A 23,106-nucleotide genomic window follows, 5' to 3' on the forward strand; every position below is an offset into this window, starting at 1 on the left:
TTTTTCGGTTTTTTTTTTTTTTTTTTTTTTAATGTGATCCAGAACTGCATGGCTGTTTTAGTGTCATTTACCATCATATGAAGACGGACACAGATTTTTTTAACTGAAGTCAATTATTAAGTGATGTTCAAGAAAAGAAATGTTCTCAGATGTTAAGATATGTTTTAAGATATTATTTTCACTACATTAAATATTAAAGATAATGTATTTATTTACATGGACAGCACACTGAATAGTTTTTTTAAGAATTGCCAATGCATCCTGGGAAAATATAGGAACCTGTTTGGCTAATATATAACCTGTTATCCTGCAGTGCTCCAAACATCACACTCGTGTGATACTTGACATTGTAAAATAAAACAATGTAAAAATTAAATATTTTTCTTGTCTGACCAAATGCAGAAGTTTCTGCAGAGTGTCACTCCGATGGTGCAGCCCAAAATTTGAGCAACTCACCTGAACAGGACCAAACGGTCACACCTGGTAATCCCCCTCCCACAGCACCTGAGATGGTTTCTCCTGACGGCACATCACCTGCAACAAATGAGACCATTACCAAGAGTCTGAGGTAAATGAAAAAATAAATATTGTATTTGATGTACTCGGCATATAATTAGAGTAAGGAACCGCTATTCACCTATAGTTGGGTTTTATGTTTTAATTGCAGATATTTATTTATGGTTTCAGCAAATTGCAACACAAGTTTGTTGCAGTCAAGTAGAATGTTATAGTATAGACAATGGAGCTGTGAAACAAAAATGTTGCCTCTGTTACTGCTGAGAGAGAGAGAGTGAGTGATCACTGTACAAGGGGATGTGGCTTTTTCATAGGTGACACAGCAGGTTTTACAGTAGGTCTTTCTCAATATGCCCTGTGATACATTTTTGTTTCCCATGACACATCTGATATAAGTATAAGTTACTACCAAAACAGGATTTCCCAAAACCAAGAATGCAGTAAGAGATGGCAAAAGAGAGCTGGGAGTTTACCCAACAATGACAATGCACCAGGTGGTGATGTGGTTGTTTTAAAATTATTGAGAATTACTATCTTATCTAAAGACTACTGAGATGGCTGGTTTAAATGAGAAAACGTAAACTCTAAATCAGCCTTCTATGTTTTTGCATTCTTGCTGAGTCTCTTCTCTCCAGGACAACTAAACAGGAACATTGTCCGCAGACAGACCTGTCGAGTTGGTGTTTGGATTGGCAAATCCCAGATAAGGGGCACAAAACAGAAGCTTCCATTGTCAGGAAACTGACATAACCACCCAACCTCATCCAGCATCCTGCCTAATTTTCATGGCAATATAAACTTTCCCCGCTGGATTTGAAGTTGATGGGTCTTATAAATGCACAAAGCTGAAGTCACCATTTTACTTTTTTGTCATTTCCCTATGACTTGGTCAACATTTGCTAGTCAAATGGATGTTTTACTTGCTGAGGGAGGAGTGTGCAGGCTAATTAGTTTCAATGCAGACATGTTTTGCATAGACACAGTCCACCTACAAAGAGACGCAGGCTGTTCCTCATCTCTCTCTCTCTCTCTCCGTTTCATATTGTAACAATTTTGGGTTATTGGATGACAAGAAAGTGTCCAAGTATAAAACAAGAATGAGAAAAAGGATGGTGCTTGACAGCTGACCTTTGACCTTTCACCTGGGGTCAGCACTCAGCCGACCAGTGTGGACCACAGAGGAGCAGAAGAGAAAGAAGGCGAGGCAGACTCAAGCACAGGAGACATGAGCTGTATTAAGGTTAGTACCAGAGGGGAAGTGTTTTATGCATGAGGGAATGCAGCTTCCTCTGTTCTCTGCTCTCCACTGCTTCCTCTTTTCTGACCCCCACTCTTTCTGTTTCTCTTTGCCACTTCATGTTTGTCTTAGGTGAGAGAGAATAGGTGTGTTTTTAAAGTGTGTGTGAGGGGGGTTTTTTGGGGAGGGGTGGAGGGCAGAGTCCTCGAGGAGAGGACAGGGATGTAAAATTAAGGGAAAGATCAGAGAATCAGGAGGCCATCATTCTGCTGACTGCTCCAGCACAGGGAGTAACAGGATGGTATTTCAGTTTCCCTGAACTCTGTTGCCAAACGAGGCAAGTACAATATGATATTTCATACTAAAGTGTCAGTGTTAAAGCTTTTGGTGTCGCAAGTTTACTTTGGATTTGAAATGCTAGAAGATACCAGTTCAGAGCATCATCAATTAACAGAAGTGAAAGTGAAATGTGTACAAATTCAATTTTCAGATCAGTCATGTAGTTTGATTAAGAGACCAAATATGAGATTAAATTTAGAATATCAAACAGAGATCTTCACATTTGAGAAACTTAAACCGGCAAAGTTTCCCTGATAAATGACAGTTGATAGTTGTGTTTTCATGTTAGAAGGTTTTTGTTGACTCACTTGAGTCGTGATGCTGCTTAACCACAGTCGGCTTTGTGTCCTGCTGAGAGATCGATCAGCTTGTTTTATTTAGTTTCCTACCTGCAGTTGTCCTGCAGGACTCCCACCCCTCTCACTCACTGAGATATAGTCTGAATGGAGCTGAGAAAGTCAACAAAATGCCCTTTTACACTCATAGAAGCCTGGTCAAAATGTTTTTAATAATTCTGAACAGTAACTCCTGCTTTTAATCTGCTAACAAAGATGAGTTGAGATTTTATGAACAAAAACTTTTGGATGTATTCAGATCTACAGTCTTACATGTAAATGGAAGACATTTTCAGTGGAATTCTATCCATATTTATGCAGTGGGTAAAAAAGTGGGTTTCTTATCACAGTATTATAGTTTTTAAATTATTCATTAAATGGTTTTAACTCATGTTAGTCCCAGTGAGAGAAGTGATGGAGTAAAATCCAGTCATTTTCAGAAGATTTGTGTTCTCCGGTTGTAAAGATCTCACCAGGATGAATGTACTGGACATATGTTTTGTCGCTATTCATTTTACAAAGAGATCACACATAATAAGAAGAGACAAGTAATGTCTAACATTGAGTAATGTTTATTCCGTGGCAGTCAAACCTTTGGTATTTGCGACACACCAATGACAAAAACTAAGATGATGTCCTTGAATATGATTGTGGAGGAATGAAATTTTATTATTTAGCGGAGAAAGAAGCTCGACAAGTAAATTCACAGCATTTTGGAGGACTGGTGGATTTTTAACTGTAAAAGACTGTAAAGACTGTTTGTTCAAGTAAATAAGCAGTGTGTTGGATACAAATCTGATACCATTTAAAACTGCATCTAATAGTTTTAGACCCAGTTTTATTTTTGCTTCACTGTTGTTTTGAATGTAAAATGACACTGAAATCTGAAGTTGGAGTATTTAGTGAAATGGTAAGGTAGCTCTCTTCTATTTTTGAGCAGTGTCAAAACGGATATTACGTCCACTTCTTACACAATATCCTATTGCATCGCTCTGAACATTCACCTTGCTCCATTTTGTGTGTGTGTGTGTGTGTGTGTGTGTGTGTGTGTGTGTGTGTGTGCGCGTGCGCATGTTCACACAACTATGTATGCACACAGTCCGCCTCCACTACTTAGCACTGTGCCAATGTTAATGTGTTCTCTGAGCACCCTTCTCAGCAACACACACACTCACTCATAGAGCTGCAGGGCTCTTCATGAAGCTCCATATTATATAAGGAATCAGCCCAATCTTTCTCTTCCACACTCTGTTCAGCTTAGATTTGCTTCTCACTGCCATGGGACAGGTACGCTACATGTATATGATCGCATGTGTACATGTGCCTTTTAATCATTGACCATTTCTTGTAATGTGGGACAGAAAAATGTGCTGCAAGGCCACCTGTTTTTTTCTCACCCCCTCCCTCCCTTTCTTCCTTTACTGTTGTCCATCTCAGAGCCTGAGTCAGGACCAGTTGGCAGACAAATCAGCAGCGGAGGACAGGTGAGTGATTGACTATCAGTTGAAACCTTTTGACCTCACAGGGATTTCACGTCACTTCACATCCAACAGAGTCAAAACAGAAGTGTTTTTTTCTCTGTATCAATTCTAAAAGCCACCTTTCTTTTCTTTTCTTTTTTTTTTTGTTCCACACATTAAGGTTCAGATTTGCTTTCTGTGTAATGGTGCACTGTGTGTGTTTTCCAGCACGAGCCTGCTACCTGTGTTGGTGGAGGAGGAGGAGAGTGTGCAGGACAGCACAGCTGAGGCTTCAACAGTAGTGACCAGCATGGCAGGTAGGAAGAAAAACTATCACATGAGTGTGTATGAAGGAGACGAAGAGAGCATCTGATATTTCCAAGCTGTTTGTTTATTTATGCCTCCTCACATCTATGTGTAACTTTGACCGCCCACACACCCAACTTTTCCTTCCAGGGACAGACCGGCTCAACAGCAGTGGAGCAACCACCTTATCTAACAGCAGCTCTCATCAGTCGAGATCGTCCTTCACACATGCCAGCCAATCAGGGAGCGGCATGGGCAGCGTGACCTCTGACCCCAGCCAATCGGAGGATAACACAGCCAAAAAGGACTCCAGCAAAAATAAGAGGGAACTGGTAAGACCTGCTCTTCTCCCACTTCATTCTCCGCTGACTGTTAGATGGGTTATCCCACATATTAAAGGATTTAAAGCCATACACTTGACTGCTGCTTTTGTGTAGAATGGATTTTTAATTTATAGTTGCCAACAAGTTTTGAAACAAATGTTGTTGTAATTGAAGGTCTGACGGGTCTTTTTTGTTTTAGTTTTGATAGTTATGGCACGACCAGGCAATTTTTAAGATATAATGACAGCCATGAAAATAGCAACACATACATAAACAAAGAAAAAAACCTGGTTTTTTTTTTGTTTTGTTTTTTTAACCCATTGATATCATTCAACATGACATTGGGACCTGAGGAGAAATGCTGTCTTTCCAGCTATGTGAGTGTGTGAACGCGTGTGTGTGAGAGAGAGAGAAAGAGAGAGAGCATGAGGAAGGGAGACTGCATAGTTTCATTTTGTCTCCACTCAGGACCGGATCATTCAGAATCAAGAGTCAACTTCACTGGCAGCTACTTTAAATCTGCACAACTCACATTCATTATGTAAAGACTAACTATTGAGGGCGAAGGCAGAGAAGGGAAGGAGCGAGTAAAGGAAGCAGTATGGATGTTGAGATGAATGTGAGAATGGAGGGATCAGAGGTAAAAGGAGAGCAGGAGGGGGAGAAGGAGCAGAGAGACGCAGTAATGTTTGTTCGGACCCCGCAGGAGCTTTCACACGGCATGGAGGCCATCGAGGAGAACAAGGTTCAGGAGGACCAGAGTGAGACCAGCATGACCAATGGGAGGGAATGTATGTGTGATATGTTCATGTTAGACTATATTACTACACATTTAAATATTATTCACTACCTTTCTTTTGATAATAATTTGAATTTCAATTTTAAAACTGTGCTTCTACAGAAACTAATTTAAAGTGTAAATGGTGATTGCACTATTTGGTCAGGTAATGTTGTGCCATGATTCATCTGTATGTCATTTCTCTCTACAGCCGAAACGTCAATGATCTCTGACACCAACGACAGCTTTAAAGAGGACAGAAACAGGTGAGGCACCAAATGATAGTAATAACCCACCGTAATTTTCAAATCCATAATTATCCATGTGTGCATGTAACAAATCCTAACTGTTGTCTCTTTATCCGCAGCCTGTCACCTACTGACAAGGAGATTGAGGTTCGTATACCATTAGATCTAGAAGCTGTGCTTTTGTAATAAGTAATGTAAACCATTGGTTTACCAAGGCCAGTTTTAAGATCACAATTTTCTGGGATTTTGCGTAATTGAAAATTGATTTGAAATCAGAAATATAACTTCAAGGCAGAGTGGGAGTTGCAACTTTTCTGGCAGCACAGTAATGTTGGCTTTGACTGGGTAATATTAATCAAACATAGAACTTTTTCAAATGGTCATAAGTCTGGCAGAATATACTGTCACATTCACAATTTGTCCAGCAATTAGCTCCAATCTAAAATGTTTAAAACTCAAGTATCTTTGTCATGTTTTCAGGCAGAGTTTCAGCGTCTGGCACTGGGCTTCAAGTGCGACATGTTCACCCTGGAAAAGAGACTCCGACTGGAAGAGAGATCACGTGACCTGGCTGAGGAGAACGTCCGCAGGGAGGTGTCCAGCTGCCAGGGTTTACTGCAGGTCAGTGTACATATGTCTGTGATTGTCCTGCTTTCTGTGGATGGAGCATTTAAGTTCTGCTCCAACATTTGTCAGCAAAAGTTTATTTTGTCAGGTGTGATTGTATTTACATTCTCAGTGTTAAGGGTGTGGATTCTTCACTTGTTGATGATTACACACTGAATATTTGTAGTGCAGCTCTACAATTTGTTCTGCAAACCATTCCAATTTTGAATCTTTGTCTAAATGCTGAAAAACATCACAGCATGTTTTGGCTCGATTTCTTTGGCTTCCTTTGGAGAAACTCATGTTTGAACAAGTTTCTGTACTTGTCCACTGCCAAAGATAGAAATAAGACTGAATTAAGCCATAAGTGTAACTGAATATGTTTGAGATGGTGAATATGAGTAGAATCATTTCTGTGTCAGGTTCAGTCATTCACTTTCTCTTGATCTCTCTCTTTCTATATGTCTCTGTTAATATGTCTCTATAATTTTTCCCTCGACCTAACCTTCCTCCCAGGCTTTGACTCCTCTATGTGAGGATGACAACCAGTCCATGGAGATCATCCAGAGGCTCCAGAAGAACTTAGATATTCTCACCCAGTCCATGACCAGGGTGTCCAGTCGCTCTGAGATGCTTGGAGCTATTCACCAGGTGGGCATAAGAGAACCAACATGAGCTCCTGCTGTGTGATGAAAGTATTTCTATCCCTGGCTGGGACAAAAACAGAAAAAACTGTAATGTCTTGCGACTGAGTTTAGTTTGGTTCTGATGATTCAATGGATTTTTGTGTATGTGGATGTCAGGAGAGCCGTATTGGTAAGGCTGTGGAGGTGATGATCCAGCACGTGGAGAACCTGAGGAGGATGTACACCAAGGAGCACGCTGAGCTGCTGGAACTGAGAGAGACACTCATGCAGAATGAGAGGTCGTTTGGATCACACAGTGAAAGAGGTTGGAAGTGCTGCACACAAAGACACATACTGTCTGTCGAGGTGCGACATACAGTGCAGTATGTGTTTTACAGTTAGCTGTTATTTTTTGCTGATATTCAATCTCTTCAAATTGACGATTGTTATGCTAAATACCAAATAATCATTAGGCCTTCAAATGGATTATAATTTAGATTATTAAAAGTGGAACCTCCATTAACGATACACTGATAACCAGTAAAATAAAATATTTTATCACAAGACTAATAAACCTATATCACCTAACTCTACTATATGCATGTCTTTGCTGTATATACAAACAGGGTATATGTGTAAATACTGTATGTGATATATTTTTTACACACAAACCATATACCATGTAAACGGTGTTCCTCTCTCCAGATGACTTCCGTGGCAAGAAGCAGTCATCGTCACAGTACTACAAGGTGAGCTGCATTACTCAGGATTTATGTTAACTCTGTGTTAATTATGTGCTTGTCCATTGATGAGGTGTTTTTCTGATTAAAACATTTTTTTTCCCATGGATCAGTCATCAGCCCGGCGGGTCAGCATAGCAGCTATCCCTCGCTCTGGTGCAGGCAACATGCACTTTGATATGGTGAGGGTGACACTGCCGTCACATTGCAACCATGACAATACCTTACTGATCCAGTCCTGAGGTTTCCCTTATGTTAATTGACAGACAGCCTTTTCATTTTTTTTCACTTTACTTAAAATGTCCAAAGTCCTGTGAACGTTTCACAACTGCAATTTTGAAATTTTAACGTGATGTTTAATCTAATCATGCTTCACTGCTAGTTGCATTCTACTTGCGAGTTGCTCCAAAGAGTAATGAAAACTTGGAAGCATATCTTTATAAACATATTAATTGCTCCCTTTTATTATTATTTTGTCTCAAACTGTGTAGAAGGCAGTGTTTTTGTCACAGTTTGATGCTACATTTTCTGTTTTCTTATGCATTCAGTGCTAAACGAAATGCAGCATAGTGTAATGCAGTGCATGGAAGCAAGAAATTGTCAGATTGTGGTTAAACTACAAATTTAAAGTCTCAAACCAGTGAGCCTCAATATGTAAACTGTAGGACGGATTTACATAGAGATTTCAGTCAGTTAAGCATGACAGTCAAAAATGTTTTGGTTTAAATTGTGCAAAGGAGCATTTTTGTTGACATGATCGTGACTCAAACTGTCTGATTTCCCAACACAGCCCAAAACACAAGACGGCTCAGAGGCTGAAACGGAGAGACTGACCAGGCGATCCCCATGGTAGGTATTTGTATGTGTGTTACATTTACTCTTACATCATAATATGTCAAGTAGTCAAACAAGGTTTAGTCTGTATGTGAACGGGAGTGTGGTCACAATAAAGCAAGAAATGAAGTGACTTTTACTTTTTAAACACACCGGCATTGTTTCTGGTGTGTGGGAAGCTATTGCCTGTTGTTGGATGTTTTATTCAAGCCACAGAGGCTCCCTGTACCATGACATGAGGGTTGTTGTATATATTGTTATGCACCGTTGTGATAATGGTGGTTTCCAGGACTGTGGCAGGGAAGAGCACGGCACGCCCTCCACTAAAACGCTTTGTTAGCTCTGCGGCCTGGGTTGACACTGAAGAGCCCTCTCTCATGATGAAGGGGTAAGAAATTCCATGGAAAAGGATGCCACGTTGCCTGCGTCACACAAACTTTTTCACAGTGGACACAGATGCATAAAGATGGCAGCTTTATGGTGTGACATCATGACTGAACTTCTGATGATGGATAATACTGGGAGGTTTTAGCGTTATAGTTCATGTTAATTCACATTTCTCCTAATGACTTCGCAGTGTTATGTGGAATAATTTTTGCTTGAAACTGTGAAAGAAGCTCTGCTGAGAATGGATGACTGGATTTTTTTGAGTGAGACGATTGACTCTAACAGTGTAATATGATGAAGCACAGATAAGAAAATAAATACGAGCTGAAACAAAGACCAAAACTACAAAAGTAGGCCTGATATCTCTTACGATGCCAAGTGACTATGTGGACATTAGTGGTAGTGATGTAAAGAAAGATAGTGTTGACAAGGGAAAAGCAATGATGACGTCAAACCACACGCCAGCCATCTTTAATGCATCTGGTCCATCCTCTAGCACATTTTTCTTTGGTGTCTGTGTGAAATGTAAAGTAAGAGACATTGTCGACTTTTTTTAATGGCACCATATGCTTTCATGTTTGGACAATGAAAGTAGAATAAATTTGTTTGAGCTAAAATTGAAGCTTAAATGATATGAATCGAGCACTTCTAATGCTCTCCACATATCTGAAAGGTTGTGAAGCTGCTCCTCTCTGCCACCAGCAGGAGGAGCCGGTGGCAGAGAGGAGGAGGTCCAGCCTCAGTGAGCTGAGCAACAAACTCACCTCCCTCATTCTGCCTCTTTAGACATCAGTCCAACCAAGTAGCCACTGCTAGCCTACTGAAGCACCACTTTCTGCCAGTAATTTGTATTGCTGGGCATGCGTTGTTATATTGTAGAAGATGATTTCAAACGTGAATTTTATCGGGGATCTCTCAAAAACTTTGTGTACGAAAGCTGAATGTAAATCAGGGAATCTTTCAGGGTGTCCACCTCTGCCTGCTTGTGTTGTCTGCGTATGCATGAAATGTACACGTGTGCATGGCATGTGCACATACAAAGAGGGTTTGGTCATGTAGCCATGCTTGTATATGAATGTGCAACTGAACAGTGTTTGTGAATGCCTGACCCACGCGTGCCCACAGGACGGCCTGCGACAACACCGACTGCCAGTCGGGGGACGAGCAGAAGGCGGAGCCGGTGGCAGAGAGGAGGAGGTCCAGCCTCAGTGAGCTGGGCAACAAACTCACCTCCCTCATTCTGCCCCTTAAGACGTTAGTCCAACCAAATACCCACTACTAGCCTACTGCAGCACCACCTTCTGCCAGCAAAGCTAAGAGGCTAGCTGCATAGGGGGAGAGTTCACCATTTAGCTGCACTGAGGTTCCAGTAGCTGCAAACTGAATTTTTTATAGTATTAGATATTTTGTCATTTTATCTCACTCTTTGATGTTCAAGTCATTTCAACATTGTGCTTTTACACTGCACTGCAGGGATCACACACCTGTGATATCTTGACATCAGTGACGGATTTGAATTTCTGTCAAACTTGGACACTGTAGGTGGTGTCCTTCTTCCTCTTCAGCCATTGTGGCTATCACAATGCTAACTGCTCAGTATCTCTACAGTTTAATGTAACTAAATGAATGTTATTTATGGTGAAGAAATTCAGTGCTTCACAGAAGTAGATCAAGCAAGCAAGAAGAAGCTGAAGTATTACTCCAAATTAACCTGTAACAGCGAGCAGCAAATCGTACTTGCCTGTTGAAGTTGGGTGAGCATATGGAACCTCCTAAGTGATGAAACTCTTTGGGTCTGTCCTGGACTAGCTTCTTCTTTGATCCAGGGGCTCAGCAGCTTTTAATCATGTTTACAGAGCATTTTTACTGTAAGGGCCAGAAATTAACCTTTCCTTCAGCTGTTAACTGACTTGAGATCAGTGTATGTCAACCTGTCAAATTATAATGGAAGCTTTGTGATGTCATGCATGGATCTCAAGTTCTGCACTGTGCAAAGCGTCTAACTGATAACAAACTAAGTCCGGTAAAGACGTTACCGGGCTTAGTCTCTCCGTCATTTACTAACATTTTCAGCCACTTTTAAATGCAAACTGCTTCACTTGGACTATTTTATTCATGTGGGGCAACTGAGTATTTCATGCAAGCAGATCATGTGTTGTCTTGAATTTTCCTTTCCTCTTTTCTTCCCTGCACATCGCTCAGGAGTCAGGATGAACTGTTTGTTATGCTGTAAGTGTGTAGGGAGGAGAATCCAAAGTTGGAAGTGCTTGTGAATTCTCTGTCCAAAAAACAATAAATGCATGCAAAAGCCTGTATGTATCAAATAGGAGTGCCAATCAGAAGACACTTACAACATTACACTGACTCTCATAATGACTGTAAAGTGTTTTGGAGCAGCACTCCTACTGTTGACATATTCCAGGCCAAAAACTGTCTGCTGCCTTTGCCTAATCAGTCGTTGCTCACATCTACCTCTATGCCAGTAACTGTGCTACTGACAGCTTTTTTCATTATGCTGATGGTGTGAATGTTTTTGCATTACCACACTTTGAGACGGGTGGTAAAATGTGCTTCATGAAAGCCAACTTTAAGCTGCACCAAGCTAATTCACTCTGCCATTCACTGCATAAGTTACCACAAATGAACCACAGATTTGACCAGAAAGTGCCGTTTGTCAAGACATTTCTGTGGCAACTTACTCCCATCACGGTGTCTCATTTTTGGTAACTTATTCACTCTCTTGCTTTATCTGATACCATTTATCTTTTTTTTTCCCTCTGTGTCCATCCAACTGTCATGTATCATTTTCTATCTAACTTTTTATTGTTTTCCCTTGCCCTCCTCCAGTCCAAGCCCTTCCTCCAGCCCTACGTCTACAGACCCAGGAATGGCCCAGTCTCTGTCCCATAGTCTGACGTCCTCCCGAGCAGCGGCAGCAGCAGCTGTAGCCAGAGGTGGCAGGGGGCTCTGGCTTTGGTTGGCCATGGTGGTGGTGCTGGCAGGTAAACTCAGTTTGTCAGTAGTGGTCTTTTTTGAGGTACATTTTTGTTTGTTTGTTTTTGTTTGTTTTTCAATCTTATAGATAATTCCAAACTTGGATTTGACAGCAGCACAAATAAAACTTTTTTCCACAATTTTTAATACAGCTTGCATGTTTGAGTTTGATTTCATCTTTGTTTTGGTAAAAACAATTTATGAAGGTCTTACAGGCCTAAAAGTCTGATTAAAAATAACATACCTGCTCATTCAACATCTAAGCCGAGCACCTGCATAGATGTTTTTTTAAGTCAACATATGGGATGGTTATATGCAGTTCTTTGTCATACCCTGCAGGTCTCCTGGCACTGTTGGCCAGCCTGGTGATGCAGCCAGCAGTGGATGCTGCCCCTGTGGGGACAGGGGACTCCTGGATGACCATCCAGCAGCTGCTGTGGCCCTACGCAGGGCTCCGGCACAACGGGCAGCCCCCTGTCTAGCTCCTGTGACCTGGGGTGGATGGTGTTATTGTCCATCAGCCTTCTGCAGAAATTGTCTGTGCACTGGGGTGGTGATGAGGAAAGGACGGCGCACCACTCCTGGGTGGAGGCCATTTGGATGTTTATTGGTGCCTGAAGATTCCTAAAATAAGACTTTGACAGCACTGGCCAGTCCTCAGGGGATAGTTAACCCTATAGAGGATTTTATACATCACATCACGTTTGCTAAATTAGTTAGTCTGTGTGAGTGAATGCGTGTGTCTGTGTTTTAAAAGAAGAAGCAGTTACAGGGGGTGGCAACCAATGTTCTTCACAGTGGGCTGCTCAAAATCTTTTAACACATTATGATGCAGTTTTACTATCAGTGCTGCTGGCAACTGTCCACCTGGACCCAACACAATATGTCAAATCAGTTTTGATCAGTCATCAGAGCTGACACAACGCTGACCAATCATGTCACAGCTTAATCAGAATGATAGAACTGTTCTACCAAGTCGTACAATGGGCCACAGCGCAGTTTTCCATTGACAAACATCATGGATGATGGCTGATTGCCACGTGGCTTTTTAAACACATTTCATGCACTTGAGGACACACGGGACTGCCAGCCTTTTTAAATGGAATTTTCCATTCCTTTCATTCCTTTCTTTTTAGTCTCTAAACACTGGTAATAAAACTTTGATTTAAAGTGTTTTGTTTTTTTTAAGTGTTTTTGAAATCTATATTTATGAGTTTGTTAGTTTTGCGTGGGGAGATGTGAATATGTTTATTTTTTGTTAAGTTATAATTCTACATTCTTACAGTCTTAACACCAAAGGGTTTTTTTTTTGTTTTTGTTTTTTTAAATGTTCCTCTAAGTTCTTGCTGTGATGGTCACCGTTTTCAACTTCATACACTTTTGTATGTTCCAAAGAAGATGCGTGAAACTTTGCACAAATAAAGTAGCCAATTCTACAATAGAAGACGTGTGTTCTTATGTGCATCCAAACATACATTTCAAATTCAGGTGTTTAAAATATATTTAATGAGTGGGTTTTCAAAAAACTGCAACCAATTTAATTTCACACAGGTTTAAGAATACATCAGGGGTCTGGTGGCACAGAGCAGACTCTGTACTGTATCAATGAACAGATAATTGGATTCCCTAGTCCTAGCTATGCCTTCTGTGCTCATGTTGTCCTGGAGCATGTGGATGAAGGTGGAGTGAAACTCACTGCCAGGATAAAGGTCTGGAGAGAAAGCCTCACTCTTCTCTGTAATTTGTAGCTTCTGACTCCTCTGAGCGCTGAGCAGGTAGAGACTCCAGGAGTTCTTAAGCACAGGAGCGGGGCCTTGGTGCTCACACACCTAGTGGTGGAAAGGGGAGAACAATAAGTGCAAACAGAAAGAAGAGAACCTTAAAATTACATTTGGTGTTTTGATTTTGGGTCTGTTCACTTAACCATGGCCAGTAACTTCACTATCTTCTAGTGAGAAACAGGTGCTCCCTGCTTGACAGCACTCAGTCGTGGCACTTTAAAACTTCCTCCTTCCTCATTCTGAAAAGGCAATTTATCTCTGCCTTGCTTTGCCTGTAGGTGTGTAAATGTCAAATCTGTTTGTGTTAGTTGCACCCAGCTGGCACAGTAAACTCCCAGCTGTGGTGCAGTCCTTGTCACTGCATTGTCAACACCTAATTATTTGTCATGTGCCAGTGCAGAAGTGAATGGGATGGACCTCTGAATGTGGCTTTTGACTCCATACACGGACTGTATACTCCCTCCTCTGTCCAACACCCGTATCTATGTGTGAGTAAGAATACCTGCATGACCAGATGCTCAGCTCCACATTTGGCATTCCACTTGCTCCATGAGAAAGCACAGGCAGAGGCGAAGAGGGCCATCTGTTCGTAGGCAGCATGTTCTGTAAGTGGGTCCTGAAGAGGAGAGAAACAACTCGGCACATTTTATAAGTGAGGAAAATGTAGCTAATCTTGTAATCTACTTGAATCTAAAGTATTATCAGCAAAGCTAAATCCAAAAAATAAGTAAGCTCCTCATTCTGTATAATGTCCCTTACAGTGTAGGACTGCAACTGATTACTTTTATCAAGTTACTGATTAATCAAGTAATTGTTGCAGCTCTAATCGTGTGTACATTATTAAGTAGTATTTTAATTATGTGGCAGGTGATGTAAATTGGTCGGTCCACCGATTTGGTCGAGACTGACATGTCTAAACAACCACTGGATGGATTTCCATTAATTTTGTGCTAACATTCATGGTCCACAGAGATAAATTGTAATGACTTTGGTGATCTGACATTTCATCCATCACCACCAAGAAGTTGATATTTTTAGTGAAATATCTCAATAACTATTGGACAGGTTGGCATGAAATTCACATCCCACTCAGTATGAATTATAGTAACTTTGACGAACCCCTTAATTTTTCATCTAGTGCCATCATCGGGCTAGAATTTTAATATGCCCAATCCTCTGATTCGTCACCAAATACATGCAAAATTAATGACATTCCCATCAACCTCAGCCTTACTTAGTTTTGTGACAATGAGTGCATGTTAGCATGCTAACATGCTTTACTAAGATGCATGCTTGCTAAACATCAACATGTTGGGGTAATCATTGTTAGTATGTTAGCATGGTGATGTTAGCATTTAGTTAAAGTAGTAATGTGCCTGAGAACAGCCCCACAGAGCTGCTAGCATAGCTGTATACTTTTAGTCTTCTTTCTTTGAACTAAGCCATTAAAAAAACTGCTCCAAATGTGTGTAACATAAGTTGGAAGCATAAATGGCTTTGTGTGTTGCCAGCCTAAACAATGTCTCAATCTTTATAAAAAAAATTGTACTTGGAAGGACAGGATAACATCACTTTCTGTCACTTTACACTCATATGTAGATACACTCCAGACACTTGGAGCACTGTTTTGTCCATTCTACACAGCACTGTAGTTTTTTTATTCTGAAAGCCAAAAGGTAGAAGATGCAGACCTTGCCACAGGTGCTGACATATTTGTTAGTGTACTCATTCACAAAGATGTTGATCCCCACGTTGAGCATGGCTTTCTGTAGGGCGGGGCCACTCATCCACTTTCCTAGGAGGTGAGAGGGTCCTTTCTCCTGCTCTGACTGCAACATGCACTGGTCACCCTGTAATTAAAAATAACACAAACTTTATTCTTAAATTAGGAGAAATGCTGATGTGTGTACAGTAGTTTCCTGTCTCCTACCTGGATCATGATACTGAAATCAAAGAGCACTCCGTTGACAGTGAAAACAGCAGAGTCTTGGCCCAGTGGCCTGAGTTCCCAGTTCTGGAAGGGAAGGTTGGCGTAAGTTTCCTGCATCAGCACAAAAGCTTGGAAAGATTCCATCTTGAAGGAAATCTTGGCCTCTTCCTCCTCATAGGACACATCAGTGATACCGTCCATCCTCCACTGCTTACCTGGATGAGAGACCAACTGTCATGTCAGTGACAGCACCTGATGTGCAATTTCCAATTTCATCTACAATTGCTTTTCTATGTTTGACAGTGTTACACGGTGTGTGTTCCTGTGTGTCTTACCTGCAGCATCCCAGCGAGCCACTTGGGGAGTTTCCAAGAAGACAACAGAGTCAGGGAGCGTCATAGACACTCCGACAGGGGGGCAGGTGAGAGCCTCCTTGTCATACAAGTTGGACCTCTCTGTGGGGTAGGGAAACACTTGTAGCCCTGTGTCCAACACCTATGAGGAGTGTGTTATGAGAGAAAAATAAAAAAGTGGGGTCAACTTTAGGGGTCAGCAGCCGAGCCTGGTGAAAGCAGGTATGGAAACTCTTTTCTATTCACCTGTCTAATTTCCCAGCCGATGACCTGGTGCGCTTGTGGTGGGAGGCAGAACACATCATAGTAGAAGACCCCACCCAGAGGTGTATACTGCATCAGGTCCACGACCTGGGCATGCTCATCACCGTCCATCATTGTGAACTGCACTGAGTGAGACTTTAAGTCCCCCTCAGCTAGGAGAGCGAAAACAGAATTATCCAAAAAAGAATAAGAATATTTGTCTTTCTAAACTTCATTTACTCCTATGTTTACAAAAATGATTGATGTAAACAACCCTTAATCAGGATTTAAAAACATTAGAAATCAGTAGATTCAGTTGTTAAATAGTGTTATTTTATATATCAGAAACTCTGTCAACCAGTTTGAGAGACAGCAGGTTTAGATTCTGTGTGGTGTGGCTGTCTTTACATTTGGAGCGTCAGGAAGTGTTAGATTGGGCATCTTACCACCGAGTGCCTCCATCTGTGTCTGTATCTGACTCTCTTGGCATTCTGCAGACTGGAGACTGGCTGCACTCTGTGAGAAACATACACAATAAGAATGAAAACATCACATTGAATGTAAAAACCCAGCCCAGTCGCTTTATCTTTTGTTTTATCTTCCTCCCTTCTAACCCTCGGATGGACTGCACCTCCTCATCCACTCTTTGCTGTTGAGTCTCCTTGTCATTCTTCACCTCCTCATCTTCTTTTGTCTCCCCCTGCTCAGGTAGATCTATGTCTGCGGGAACTTTGTCACCCCCTGCAAGAGACCTGGGACCGAACAGATGAGGAAAGACAAGGTTAGTATTACCAGCATTATTATTACTGTGAAGAAAATCATAGTAATAGTAGTGTTGGCAGTAATATCACACCTGCAGCTAGGTGTGGGTATTTTCAGGTGAGCCATCCTGGCTAGCAGAGACAGGTGGTCGTAGTGTGTGTGGAGAATCCGTACAGCAATATCGCTCACAGCCAACTGCTTGGGAAGCTGAAAGCCCAGGTTGACCTCTTCAAAGTTTAATCCTTTAAACCTGGATGGACCAGTTAGAAACAGATGTTCAATCTGCAGACTTTTCTTTTATTGTAACATATAACCTATACAATATATTTGTAGTAGCTTCTACCACACACAGACCTTGGATCCTTTTTGAGGTTGGCCCACAGACACAGTGTAATGTTGTCATCTTTTACCACAGTCTGCATGTTGCCTGTTTCGGTGTCAATGCTCTCACTGGCCCTCTGTAACCAGGGAGACACACAACATAAACAACAAAAGGGGTTAGCAATATTGCCTCATATCTTGCAAAATAGGGAACCCACAGACATCATGATAATCACCAATGTTTACATACCACTTCCTTACACTGTAGTAGTGTAGTGTAGAAGTACTGCACAATGGCAATTATAATTTTGTACCTTGAGAATCTCTTCAGAAGTGCGGTGGTGTTTAGAGTGGATCAGCTCTTGCAAATTTATGAGTGCCTCCTGGTACTTCTGGCCCTGTTGTGGATCTGTAACGTCTCTGAGCAGACCCTCCAGCTCCTCAACCAGCTATAAGGGTAAAAATGTGCTTGCTTTCTGATTTGGTAACATTAGAATGCAGCAAATAATACATTTCTAGGACTCAGCTTCACTCTTGATACCCTAGTTTTAATTATACTTTCTATGGATGGACTATATCGGCATATTCTCAAATGGTCTTGTTTTTAGTGTAAGGAACAATGGTAAAGTGTTTACCTCTCTATTTTTGTCCTTTGACTAATCAAGTAATTTCAAGCCACACACACATCTAAACATAAAATACACCTGTAGAGCGAGGTTACATTGCTTGAGCACAGATGTGATGTTGACTTCTGGGTCATCTCTCCATAAGCTGATATATGTGTTAATATCCCGCTGTACTGCTGGGTCAGGGGTACCATCACAATGCATATACTTCTCCCACTGCACACAAGAAATTACTGGATATTTATTATCAGCCATGAGAAATCTGTTAAGACCATTTTTGGTGGTGTTGTTGTTTGTGTATCCACTTTAAACTCTTATTTTTCTACCCTCTCACTAAATAACTCAGACAAAAACACACACCTTGGCTTTCTCCATAGCATCAGTTTTCCATTTGGTTACTGCAATATGATTATTCTCCAGTAGATGGCGTAGTTCATCTAACTCATCCTCTCTGCGCTCTCTGTCCTGTTGACGAATACATCATTGAACACTGCAACAAAGGTATGACCACTCAAGACAACAGTGATCGACTGTGTGTTTCCTGAGGAAATTACAGGACTTATCTTCAATAGATAAATAGATAGATAGCAAACAGGGCTTGTTTGAAACAAAATTTATTCTCAAAATGAAAAAGAATCAGATGTTCCACACTCCATAGCTTAATGAACATGACTAACATGGCATTATATTCCACAGGGAAATCTTACCTTTAATTCTAGCTTTTCCAGCTCCTTCTCCTTTCTCTCTCTTTCCAACTTTTCCAGTTCGTCTCTCTCTGCCTGTAGCCGAGCTTCCTCTGTAAAGCAAAAATATATAGGATGTACAGAGTACCTCAACACATATCCTAAAACTGTAGGAATCTCTTTTTTATTCCTAAACAGTGACTGGTAAAACCTCAAAAATAGATTAAACAGATTGCTTTTCATCATCTTACTGTTGAATTTCATGCCACACACTGTAGAGCGGATGTTTACAAGTGCTTACAACAAATACCTATATTTTATCATTTTGCCCCAGTTAAAATTGATAGGGACAGGGATTTACCTTCCTCTTGCAGCCTCCTTTCCTCCTCCTCTTGCTGCTGCTTCGCCTTCTGGGCCTTGGATGGTTTATTTCCCTTTTTGGATGACTTCAAACCAGCAAAACATTATAAATGAGTGTTTAACAGGGACAGCTCACTGGCCTATCCATACTTACTTGGAAATGGGTAGATTGTTAGGGAAAAGGGGATTGTGTACTCTGCATCTTTGACTACAGAACTGATTTGATTCATTTAGTTATAAAATTGAGAATGTGCTGACTGCCTTTTGCTCATACCTTTCCTTTCTTGGGCGGCTATCATTCACAGGAGAAAACATGGAGAAAGAGTTAAAGATTAACATGCTTTAAGTCATAAATTCAAGGCACAGGATACAGGGTAATGTTAGAATGAAAATGAAGAAAAGACAGAGAATTTAAAATTAAAGGTACTTCTTGCTAACTTGCCTGCTAACCAGTACAGCTAACTGCAGCCTTGTACTCACTGTCATATAAATTACTTTAATTTAACTTTAGCCATACCTTTTATATATATATATATATATAACTATTACCTATAGTCAGCATTAAACCTTGCCTCTTAAACTATTTGAATACAATGGTTTAAGGACAAAAAAGGGGCAATTTATTTGAAAGAAACTGTTAAAAACTCACCATACTGAAGCTATGAAAATCTAGCGTCCAGTAACCATGGAAACATGTACGCATGCGTGGTCTTCTGTTTTTATTTACGACATAAGAGGAAACGACATACGACTGAGTGTACAACTGCAATGTACACTGTAGGTAAAGGAAGGACAAAGTGAAAAGGAGACGTTTTCAGTACAGCTTGAGGAATCCGACCCAGCTAAATAACGCGTGTAAATATTAATGCATTGTTTAATACAGTTGTTTGTAGAGTTTGAGGGATGTAGTATTAGGTAAATGCTAACTAACTAACTAGCTAGCTAGCTGGCTAATTCTATTGTTAGCCTGGCTGTCTGGCTTCTTTCACTCACGATCACCACGATTCTTGTTTCTGTATTACATTTCCTCTCATTTCAGGAACGTGAAAGGACACCTCGTTCCTGACATGGCCAACCCTTTAAAGGGTGAGGTTATCAAACTTTACAAAACGGTAAGTGAATCAGTCAGTGACACGCACTTCTACACTCGAGGGTCTGCTGTATATTGTGCTGATAATGTGTAACAGTGTGGTTTTCCTTCTCCTTAAGCTGCTGTATCTTGGCCGAGAGTACCCCCAGGGATCAGCGTATTTCAGAGATCGCCTGAAGTCAGCCTTCATGAAGAACAAAGACGTGACAGACCCCGAGAAGGTCAAGAAGCTGGTGGCCCGAGGCGAGTTTGTCATCAAGGAACTGGAGGCCCTCTATTTCCTCAGGAAATATCGAGCCATGAAGCAGAGGTATTATGAACCAGAAAAGTAATTACACACAGACACAGATTCAGATTATCTTTCTGAAATTAAAACGGGCAGCGTGAACATTGAGTCAAAGTGTCAATAATATTTACTACACATTACTCTGCTGAAATGACAAACCCCCGACGGTTGCCCTTACATAAATAAAATATGCTTGCCTCATAAGGGAAATGGAAGATCCATCTGCAATAAGTGCCAGAAAGTGATAATAATGTGGCTGTTACAGAATGTACTTTGTGTTTTTTAGACACAAGTCGCATCTTAATGTCAGTGTTTTTAATCTCAAATATTGTATGTATGTTGATATCACAGGTTTTCTTCCAGAAAAGTTATTAGGCATTTCATTGGTGTTTGGATCATGACCATTGCCAAGAAGTTACAGCTAATAATAAAGAAGCAGACTTATACCTGATCTGTAATAACCTGTAGAAGCAGAGGAACTGACTGAACCACATTGTGAAATGTATTTTGTATTACAGTGTACATGTACAGTATATATTTGTAAATACATGGTTAAATTTCTTGAAGAACGAATGTACATGACCATGTATCTATGCACTATTAAATAGAAATCAAAACAAAATTTTGCAAAACTGTACAGATGTTTTAAAACAGTGATGTCATCTTTTCTCCAATAATTTAACTCCTTTTCTTTGCTTGTTTAAAATAATTTTGTAAATATATTTGTATTTTTTACAAGAAGCGATAAACACAAGAAAGGTAAAAAATTACACAACAAATAGTTAATCTTTTGAGCTCTTGCAGCTTTGACCAGTATATAGGTTTTCATATTGTTTCACTTTTTGTTTTTTTTGTTTTTTTTTTATACAGGAAACATATATAAAATATAAATCGACAGTTGATATAAATATCTCAGAAATCTTGCACAGTTCTCATTGCACATCAAACAACCCCCTCCTGTGAGAACCCAGCTCTAAGGTTAAGAAAATGATATACTAAGTTCTTCATAAATATAATTTTATATATAAATTCATATATAAAATATAAATTTATTCTGATAAATATAACATCAGAAAGTCATTAAAATCATGAGTGGTAGTAGTTTTTGTTTTAAAGTGGGAATGAAGAAAATCATTTGCAAAATCCCTAATGTTAAAAATCTCACTTTTATTTGAACTGTTCAGTTTTATGTACTGAATATGGAGAATGTCAAAATAATCAAACTAATTTACTGTCTGTGCCCAGATTATTTTTGACTGTTTTGATGATATAATTTATCAGCCATAATCACACATAGGTGTTATATTGAAGAATATAATAGGTTCACTATGCTGCTTCGATGTCACAATAATCTTACACTGCATCTTAATTTGAAACCCTTCCCGGTAAATGTCATTATTTCAGATGCAGATGTCAAATATTGCAACTAATATCAAACCATTAGCATTTCTTTGTTCCATTTGATATGTACCTGTACTCTTACTCCCACATTCAGTTTACGAGTCAATCAAATATCCAATTACCAGTTTTTCTTCCTGGTTCAGTTGAAGTTGTCTGTAGTGATGGAGTCACAGTCCTCAGCGGTCAGTGACAGAGGTTATACTACTACTACTGGCATTACTACACCAACCACAACATGGGCATTCTTTCCATCCAGAGGCTTACCTGGAACACATCAGTCCAGATGTCTAGGTATCAGAGCAAACCTAAAGCACATCAACCAGTCAAGAGCGCCCTCTGGCTGTGGGATCTATTTAAGCAAATGGCTGATGTAAAATTTTGGGTATTGTCTCCATGAATAGTGCTTAAATTGGTTATTTTGCAATTATATTGGGCATTTAGATAGAAAAAAAATTGAATTAGAATATGTGCTGACTGTCCTCTTAATGTCAGAACAATGACCAGCACAGTTCCCAGCAGGCGGGTTGCTCTGTTTAAACACAGCTCCAGATATGTGGCAGAGCCATAAAATTTAAAAATACAGTATAAAAGACTGTTATGGTATTATTGTACATCAATGTTATTTTGTTCAGTTCAAATCATGAGATTGACATAACACACCTATTAAATGTTTTAACTTGCTCATTCATTCATTAAGAAAATCCACTTAGTGCAAAATGGGAGATTTACCAAAGTAGTCTGTCATTACGCCAACATATGAACTGTAGCAAAAACCTGTTGGGTGGATCATTGTTAGTAGACCCTCCTGAAGCCCTTTACCGCTGTCATGAAGTTGTGACAACTTGTAGACAAATGTACCATCCACGCATTCATGTTATTTTGTTGTGAGTTTTTGGAGAATGTTTTTGTTTTTATTTTGAGGAAACTGTGAAGAAATTAGAAAAAGAAAAAGACTCATTGTGAAAACTTACCATTACTTTTTTTTCTTTAAAGTTGTGTAGACGATATTAAAAAACCTGAAAGACTTACATTACATGTCTACACACTAAGAAGGAATAAAGTAGTCAAAACTAATAGGAAATGAAAAAGTTCAAACTTATCTACAACTTAAGAGGAAATAAAAGACTACACACACTACACACTCTACAAACTAAAAGGAAATTAAAGTTATCTACCAACTAATCTAAAATAACTTTTTAAATATCTTATCTGCAAATTAAATCGAATTAAAACTTATCCACAAACTGAGAAAAAATGAAAGATTTTCGAAAAACTAAAATCATTTTTTTGTGTTTGTTTTTGTTTTGTTTTTTGAAAAAGGAAACTTAACCAACTAATAAGAAATTAAAGTTAAATGTTATCTATAAAACAAGTTAAAAATGTATCTACAAATTAAGAGGGAATGAAAGAGCTATTTACCAACTAAAATCTTTCTTTTTTTTTTATTTTAAAAAGGAAACTTAACCAACTAATAAAAAAAATAAAGAGTTAAAACTTATATACACAAATTAAAACATGTACTATTTTATTATTATGAGTAT

The 23,106-nt window shown here is 39.8% G+C and overlaps 3 protein-coding genes across 4 annotated transcripts in view; 2 read left to right on the forward strand and 1 right to left on the reverse strand.

The window, feature by feature from the left end:
* Positions 1 to 13,173, forward strand: part of irag2 (inositol 1,4,5-triphosphate receptor associated 2) — a 31,420-nt gene extending 18,247 nt beyond the window's left edge. The window contains exons 22-39 of the mRNA XM_023422981.2: positions 403 to 568; positions 1,669 to 1,756; positions 3,865 to 3,911; positions 4,116 to 4,204; positions 4,344 to 4,525; positions 5,223 to 5,307; positions 5,506 to 5,560; positions 5,662 to 5,689; positions 6,023 to 6,163; positions 6,665 to 6,799; positions 6,952 to 7,099; positions 7,480 to 7,523; positions 7,628 to 7,696; positions 8,305 to 8,363; positions 8,638 to 8,736; positions 9,861 to 9,989; positions 11,583 to 11,737; positions 12,069 to 13,173. Coding sequence (XP_023278749.1) covers positions 403 to 568; positions 1,669 to 1,756; positions 3,865 to 3,911; positions 4,116 to 4,204; positions 4,344 to 4,525; positions 5,223 to 5,307; positions 5,506 to 5,560; positions 5,662 to 5,689; positions 6,023 to 6,163; positions 6,665 to 6,799; positions 6,952 to 7,099; positions 7,480 to 7,523; positions 7,628 to 7,696; positions 8,305 to 8,363; positions 8,638 to 8,736; positions 9,861 to 9,989; positions 11,583 to 11,737; positions 12,069 to 12,211 — 1,862 coding nt within the window. The 3' untranslated portion in view covers positions 12,212 to 13,173. The remainder of the gene's footprint in view (positions 1 to 402; positions 569 to 1,668; positions 1,757 to 3,864; positions 3,912 to 4,115; positions 4,205 to 4,343; positions 4,526 to 5,222; positions 5,308 to 5,505; positions 5,561 to 5,661; positions 5,690 to 6,022; positions 6,164 to 6,664; positions 6,800 to 6,951; positions 7,100 to 7,479; positions 7,524 to 7,627; positions 7,697 to 8,304; positions 8,364 to 8,637; positions 8,737 to 9,860; positions 9,990 to 11,582; positions 11,738 to 12,068) is intronic.
* A 74-nt stretch (positions 13,174 to 13,247) lies between these two features.
* On the reverse strand, positions 13,248 to 19,491 carry dnai7 (dynein axonemal intermediate chain 7). Its single transcript, XM_087178431.1, has 17 exons — positions 19,438 to 19,491; positions 19,063 to 19,080; positions 18,790 to 18,874; positions 18,453 to 18,541; positions 18,106 to 18,210; positions 17,824 to 17,961; positions 17,434 to 17,568; positions 17,153 to 17,256; positions 16,890 to 17,048; positions 16,610 to 16,788; positions 16,483 to 16,545; positions 16,040 to 16,209; positions 15,776 to 15,935; positions 15,441 to 15,655; positions 15,202 to 15,360; positions 14,013 to 14,126; positions 13,248 to 13,558 (listed from the first exon to the last, which is right to left on the reverse strand). Exons 1-17 carry the CDS (start codon positions 19,489 to 19,491, stop codon positions 13,283 to 13,285), a joined length of 2,223 nt encoding a protein of 740 aa, XP_087034557.1. The 3' UTR covers positions 13,248 to 13,282.
* A 31-nt stretch (positions 19,492 to 19,522) lies between these two features.
* Positions 19,523 to 20,786, forward strand: lyrm5a (LYR motif containing 5a). Of its 2 annotated transcripts, none has more exons than XM_023423017.2 (3): positions 19,523 to 19,643; positions 19,828 to 19,900; positions 19,998 to 20,786. In XM_023423017.2, exons 2-3 carry the CDS (start codon positions 19,856 to 19,858, stop codon positions 20,208 to 20,210), a joined length of 258 nt encoding a protein of 85 aa, XP_023278785.1. In that variant the 5' UTR covers positions 19,523 to 19,643; positions 19,828 to 19,855; the 3' UTR covers positions 20,211 to 20,786. The 2 variants fall into 2 exon arrangements, with proteins under 2 accessions (XP_023278785.1, XP_023278786.1); XM_023423018.2 differs by having other exon boundaries at positions 19,539 to 19,565.
* Positions 20,787 to 23,106: the final 2,320 nt, after the last annotated feature.

Source organism: Seriola lalandi, unplaced genomic scaffold, assembly GCF_002814215.2.
Source record: "Seriola lalandi dorsalis isolate HSWRI2012SDOR001 ecotype SW California unplaced genomic scaffold, Sedor1 jcf7180002054688, whole genome shotgun sequence".
In the NCBI taxonomy this organism is placed as follows: domain Eukaryota; kingdom Metazoa; phylum Chordata; class Actinopteri; order Carangiformes; family Carangidae; genus Seriola; species Seriola lalandi.

What these genes read in the sequence shown, in the direction of transcription:
- lyrm5a (XM_023423017.2), top strand. Translation starts at nt 19,856, where the DNA reads ATGGCCAACCCTTTAAAGGGTGAGGTTATCAAACTTTACAAAACG. An exon ending in TTATCAAACTTTACAAAACG is followed by an intron (nt 19,901 to 19,997) that starts GTAAGTGAATCA and finishes CTTCTCCTTAAG; the next exon opens with CTGCTGTATCTTGGCCGAGA.
- dnai7 (XM_087178431.1), bottom strand. Translation starts at nt 19,491, where the DNA reads ATGCGTACATGTTTCCATGGTTACTGGACGCTAGATTTTCATAGCTTC. An exon ending in GGCTCGCTGGGATGCTGCAG is followed by an intron (nt 15,656 to 15,775) that starts GTAAGACACACA and finishes TCTCTCATCCAG; the next exon opens with GTAAGCAGTGGAGGATGGAC. An exon ending in ATTTCAGTATCATGATCCAG is followed by an intron (nt 15,361 to 15,440) that starts GTAGGAGACAGG and finishes TTTTAATTACAG; the next exon opens with GGTGACCAGTGCATGTTGCA.